The following is a 6,633-nucleotide window of genomic DNA, read 5'->3' as shown; positions in this document are numbered from 1 at the left end:
GCTAAAAATGAAGATATTTATGCACAGTTTCAACTAGCTATGGCTAAGTTTGCTAAAGACAAGCTATACCACCACACCCATCACTTCCCCAAACACATCGAATTGAAACTTTGAGATAGCCATTTTATTCAGTGTAGATGAAAAGTCTGGAAATTATGTCTTTGAGGATGACGACCCACCCAGAGCCCTCAGGGCGAGGGTTGTGAGTTATGCCCCGAGGACATATAAGGTTTTTATGGATAGGGTCATCACATAAACTTCGAAGGGGGCTTATTGGGTTGAAAATTGAGAGTTCTAGTGGTCCTTTTGAGATTCAAAGTGATTGGAGGGAAACTAGCCCCCCCCTCTCACATCCTATTTTCCTCAAATAAAACCGATAGACATTTTGTGGTAGCCTTTGTTCAAAAAAATAGTCCAAAGATCACATGACACGACTTTCGGGGTTAACACAGCCCCCCAAAGTCTAAGGAAAAGGGTTTTAAGTTATGCCCAGGGGACATGTAAGTTTTTATGGACGGGGCGGTCGTGTGGAGGCTCAGTTGATAGGATATGTAAACTTCTAGTTCCCTTTTAAGAGTCAAAAGTGATTGAGGTCAAATACCCCTCTCCCCTCCCTGACAACCTCTTTTCCCCAAACGTATCCGATCGAAACTGAGATAACCTTTTTGTACACAATAGTCCAAAGAGCATGTAGTAATGCCTTCAAGGTGGACACAACCCCCCACAGCCCAAGAGCAAGGTTCGTAATTTATATCCCGAGGCATATAAGGTTTTTACTGAACGATTGGTCGCATAAATTAGGATCGGATGGGCTCATTTGATTGGGAGTCGGAAGTTCTGGTGCCCTTTTTAAGAGTCAAAAGTGAATGGAGAGTAACCAGCACCCCCCCCCCAAGCTTATCATTCTCCAAAACACATCCGATCATAATTTTAAGAGAGTTATTTTGTTCAGCATTGTTTAAAGGTCCAGTAGTTATGTCTTTGGGGATGTCAACCTCCCCAAAGTCTTCAGGGCAAGAGGTATAATTTAGGCAATACGTTCATTGTTTCCATATAGGCCTAATATATGTTATTGAGAAAGTAATACATGTTTGAACTTTACTTTCCAAAAAGACAAAGGGCGTTCAGATGAGCCTTTCAGAGAGTGTTTTGGGGAGTGTTGAACTAAATCAAAACACGTTATGTGTATACGGATTGTTCAAAAGGGCGTAACTCAGGAATGACTGAGTATATTCATTTGGAACTTTCAAGAGATGATCAAAAGGGCAATATTTGCATGCTATCACTATTGCTACAGCTACCACCGCTACTACTGCTACTACCACACTACTTCATTCATAAAATTGAGATGAAATTTGAACTAAATCAAAGGATGCTATGTGCATGTACATTACCATCCAAAAAAATTGTTAGTAGTAATTCAGTAACTTATTATATAAAAAGAGACAAAAGTAATCGGTATCACATCAAAAGCGTCGCTAAAAGAACGTATCTCAAGAATTGATTGGGTACTAAGTTGAATTTTTTTGCTTAAAGGGGATGACCATCTGACCAAAATATAATATATGCACGCTACTACTAATACTAGTAATACTGCTAAATCTACTACAACTACTGCTTCTATTGCAACTCCTTGTAAGGCTAAGAGGACTGAGATGAAAATTTTAATAAGTATATGAACATACAAAGGACAGGACAACACCAATGGACAACACCAATGTTATAGCAATGGCTAATTGTATCAAGTTGAACTTCTAGAAGATGATGACAGGGATGTTCAACTGGCCAAAAGGCAATACGTCAATACTACTGCTGCTACTAGTACTACCGCTATTACTATTCATACTACTGCTATTAATAACAATACTACTACTGTGACTACAATTACAACTAAGCCTGAGTGTATGAAGGTGAAATTTTCAAGGAATTTTGAGGGGGAAGGTGAACTGAATGACAACATGCCGTCTTTATACAGGTTGTCACAAGGGTGTAACACCATTATCTTTGGAACAGTTTGGTGTATGAAGTTGAAATTAACATGGCTTGTTGTGCGGGATGTTGAACTAACCAAAAGAAAATATTCGCATCCTAATGCTACTGCTTCTACTCATACAACTACTTTTTTTCTTTTTCTTTTCAATGGAGATATAATTTATTCCCCCCAAAAAATAAACAAAAAAAAACTTACATCCACTTACATCAGTGCATTCGGGTTCCCATTTCACAACAAAACAAAAAAAAGCATATAAAACATATTAAATATATAGAACTACTTGAGAAAAAAAATTTATTAGAATTCATAAACATGCAGGCAATGGTGCCTCAACTGCTCACGGAAGCCAGACCTTTCAGCAATATCCCTAAGAAAAGATGGCGTCTGAGACCACAGCACCGGAAGAATATGACGAGCAGAGAAAGCAAACCTCGCAAAAACTCTATTTTGCCTTCTATACATGCCAACCTGTCAAACAGTTCGTGGTAACGAACTGTAAGTAAGGAGCGACCCGGCTCAATGGTAACTGAAACTCTAAAAAACGAAATTTTGATACCAATAAATACATAAAAAAATCAGATTTTAATGCTGATTTCAAATATATAAGTTTCATCAAGTTCAGTCTTACCCATCAAAAGTTACGGGTGAAAAAACTGAGAAAATTTGGCTGATTTTAGAAAAAAGGGGGAAAGACCCCCTAAAAATTATAGAACTTTAATGAAAATCACACCATCATATTTAGCGTATCAGAGAACCCTACTGTAGAGGTATCAAGCACCTATCTACAAAAATGTGGAATTTTGCATTTTCTTGCCAGAAGAAAGATCACGGATGCGTGCTTATTTGTTTTTTTTCCCAGGGGTGACCGTACTGACCCAGTGGTCCTAGAAGATTGTGGGATGGCTCATTGGAACGGAAATTAAAAGTTCTAGTGCATTTTTTGAGAGACCAAAAAAAAATGGAGGGCAACTAGATCCCTCCCATGCTAATTTTTTTCCCAAAGTCACCCGATCAAAAATTTGAGATAGCCGTTTTGTTCAGCATGGTCAAAAATATGATAACTATGTCTTTTAGGATGACTTGATCCCTCGAAGTCCCCGGGGGGAGGGCTGAAAGTTATGAACCTTACCCAATGTTAACAAATAGAATTGGTTATTGGGAAGTATACAAATGTTTTCAGGGGGGATTTTTTCTAGTAGGGCGGGGGTGGGTGGGTCTGAGGTTATGTGTGAGGATCTTTCCATGAAGGAAGTTTTCATGGGGGAAGGGACATTACTATGATGAGGGCGCCGGATTTACCAGCGTTATTAAAGAAAAAGATCAGAAATTAAATAAAAAAAAAACAAGTTTTTTAACTGAAAGTAAGGAGCAACATCAAAACTTAAAACGAACAGAAAATATTACGTATATGATTGGGTTCACACCCTAGTCAATACTTCGCTCTTTAAGCCAAAGATTTTTTCGTATTTTCATAAGAGCTATTTATTCTAATTAACGGCCTTTGTGATTAAGGGGTCATTTTTAAAGAATTGGAACAAAATTCGAACTTTAGCTTAAAAAGCAAGGTTAATTCAACCAGGGGGCGAACCCCCTAATATACTTATTAAAAATCAATGAATATAGAAGTTCGTTACGTAAGTTAATTCGTAAGTTACGTATATTTATTACTAATAAAAACGTTCGTAAATAAAATTAAACAAGTTTCGAGAAATTAATATGCAAGTTTTGTTTTAATTATTCATGTACGGTGAGCCAAAATCAAAACCTGCATTAATTCAAAACGTTCAAAAATTAAATTAAAAAAGCAAGTTTTTTTTAACTGAAAGCAAGGAACGACGTTAAAACTTGAAATGAACAGAACTTATTCCGTATATGACAGTTTATAGAATTAGCAGTATGATCATACCCTATCTCACCCATTATAAAAACCCGGACCAAGGTGCGAGTGCTCCAGAGAACGTTTTGGCAGATAGAAACATAAGCGGCATTAGATATTTTCACGGGTAGACAAGTCAGATTTCTCTTGGACACGAAACAAGTGGAAACCCGCTATTACGAATAATGCACTTTGTAACCAGTTCCCATTGATTGACGGAAACAGACTAACCCACTAATGCAGAAAAAAGTGGGAGGAGCTTTTTGTTCGTACCGAGAATGAAGACCAGAAATGATCTGCAATAAACTTACTTGATAATTCTATAAACTGTGATATATGAAAGGGGCTGTCCCGTCCTCAATGCCTCGCTCTTTCCGCTAAAGTTTGAGTTTCTAACAACTCTATTTTTTTAAAACAATAAAAAACTTTAGCGTAAAGAGCGAGGCGTTGAGGAGGGGACAGTCCCTTTCAAATACGGAATATTTTCTGTTCGTTTTAAGTTTTAACGTCGTTCCTTACTTTCAGTTAAAAAAACTTATTTTTTAATTTAATCTAGTTAAATGTCAATGGACATCAGCAGTGCTGTCTCAAACATATGACGAAGACACATTGGAGCAACATTTTTAATAACATCATACATTAGTTGAAGCTTATAAAATAAGCACAACCCTGAAAACGGTAAAATACGGACTCGCGGATAAATATTTCTAACTGAGGCAAGTCTATCGATTCCATAAATAGCACGCACATCTAAATTCTGGAGAACACGCAAAGGTTTCAGGTGAACATAAAATGTTCCAGACCAAACAGAAAAATAGTATAGTCAATAAGGATGGACTAATGAGAAATATAGAAGACGCAAAACTTTCTGCGGAAACTGATGCTTTAGCTTAGGAAACTCGCTTTCATTCAGTGAACACCTAGCTTAAAACGGATATTTTATAGTCTCTGAACAATAAAGAACTGGTTTGTTCAACTAAACGGATTAAGACACAGGTGAAATTTATTGCGCCATTGACTTTTCTTGAGTAAACCTACTGCGAGCTAATTGATCTGTGTTCACCTTTGGTGCCAAACTAATTGGTATTGAAATAGACTGATATTAGTGGATTTTATAGATTATTTTGGATATATATTGTTGAATCTATGGAGCATTTTTCCAACTAAATTTTTCCTTAAGGTTCTTTACTTAGATAAAGATAAGTTGCTTTTACTTTTGTCCTCTCCTTGATAGGAAATGTCTGCATTTCAAGAGTTTGATATCGTGTAAGCTAACTTCAAAAATTATCCTCATTCGCCAGTAAAGATACTAAAAGTGTCCAAGGATAGCAAAGGAAAGCCATCATATTTGGTGTTTTGCTATGGGACACATGACAAATACAGACTTGTTGAAGCCAACTTGGCAGAATATAATCCAAGCTTTAGCCGAACTTCAACAAAACAGACTGCAGATGTAAAGGCTGCATTTGAGGAATTGAAAAATTCACCCGATATTTATAAATCCCTTTCCAAGACATTTAATGCATTAACAATTAAGTAATCTAATACAGGAGAATGTGCTTCGTTGATGGATAAAATCACTTCTACGGAACTTGACGTGGAAAAAACTAAGCGAGAGTTACTGCAAAATATAACTAAGAAGGCTAATGAAAGGTTTTCGGATACTAATTCTTACCGCCAGTCATCCCACGATATTATTTGTCAAATATATGATGCGATTACTCTTGATTACCAACCAAAATTTGAAAAAATTGAACAATCGCTGAAAACTCTTCGCAACCAAATTATAAATCAAGAAGAGAAAATCATGAAAATTGAAATGAAAATAGATTCATTTAAGCAAGAAGTGCTGCCTGATTCGCTAATTTTGCATGGTGTTAAGCAGCAGTCCGGATCCTACCTCCAATCAACAATCCTGCAAGTTTTCGTAGCCAAAATGAACCTGACTGAAATTAATTTTGCCCAAATAAGGAATATCTACAAATTCAACATATCTCCTGGTTTAACCGATGCCTCCCTAAACGACTATGTCCCTCCTGTTTTAATTAAATTTGTTAATAGGGATATAGCGAAAAAAGTCTTAAAATCAAAAGTCAGGTTAGCTTCAAGTGAAATTTTCCTATCGGAAGCATTGACAAAGAGGCGACGTGAGATCCTATATGCCGCAAAGGAAATATTTGGTCATATAAATTTTCGGAATGATCGTGGGCAAATTTTGACAAGGCATAACGGTGAAAGTATCAATAAAAAAATTCATACTCTATCTGACGGTGTTTAAGATTTTTTTTTTTTTTTTTTTTTTTTTTTTTTTTTTTTTTTTTTTTTTTTTTTGATATGTTTAGTATCTTGCCATTCATATATTCAGCGTATTTTATTTATCTTTTGCTTATTTTTTTTTCTCTGTGCGTATCTGTCTAATGATTTACTTTCGTTCCAATTAACTTCAATGAAATTTATGGATTTCAATAATTATTCTTTTTTGTTACATGCCTGTTCTCACAAGTCATTGCGTCAGTTTGGGATTTTAATCCTTTGTTATCTTGAAAATAATTTTACTTGTATTGGTCTCATGGGTACATTAATGCAGTGGAGCTTTAGTGTTATTTATTTTTTATTTCTGGAACTGAGTAGTATGATTAATGATTTAAGAAAGTCACTAAATTTATCTGAAATTATTATTATTAATTTGTTCAATAATATAAAATGTATATGTATCTTACTTATTGGTACTCGTATGATTATTGTGATTTTATTTATTTATTTA

General features: G+C 35.6%; 1 protein-coding gene across 1 annotated transcript in view; it reads right to left on the bottom strand.

Annotated features, from left to right (window-relative positions):
- Window positions 1–5,554, bottom strand: part of LOC148946032 (uncharacterized) — a 40,008-nt gene extending 34,454 nt beyond the window's left edge. Inside the window, exon 1 of the mRNA XM_089097582.1 lies at window positions 5,545–5,554. Within this exon, the coding sequence (XP_088953708.1) occupies window positions 5,545–5,554 (10 nt within the window). The remainder of the gene's footprint in view (window positions 1–5,544) is intronic.
- Window positions 5,555–6,633: the final 1,079 nt, after the last annotated feature.

The sequence above is a fragment of the Artemia sp. Qi Xiang Cuo genome, chromosome 12, assembly GCF_049724085.1.
Source record: "Artemia sp. Qi Xiang Cuo chromosome 12, ASM4972408v1, whole genome shotgun sequence".
Taxonomy (NCBI): Eukaryota; Metazoa; Arthropoda; class Branchiopoda; order Anostraca; family Artemiidae; genus Artemia; species Artemia sp. Qi Xiang Cuo.
The sequence above is the reverse complement of the archived record's forward strand: the minus strand, read 5'-3'. Positions and strand labels throughout refer to the sequence as shown.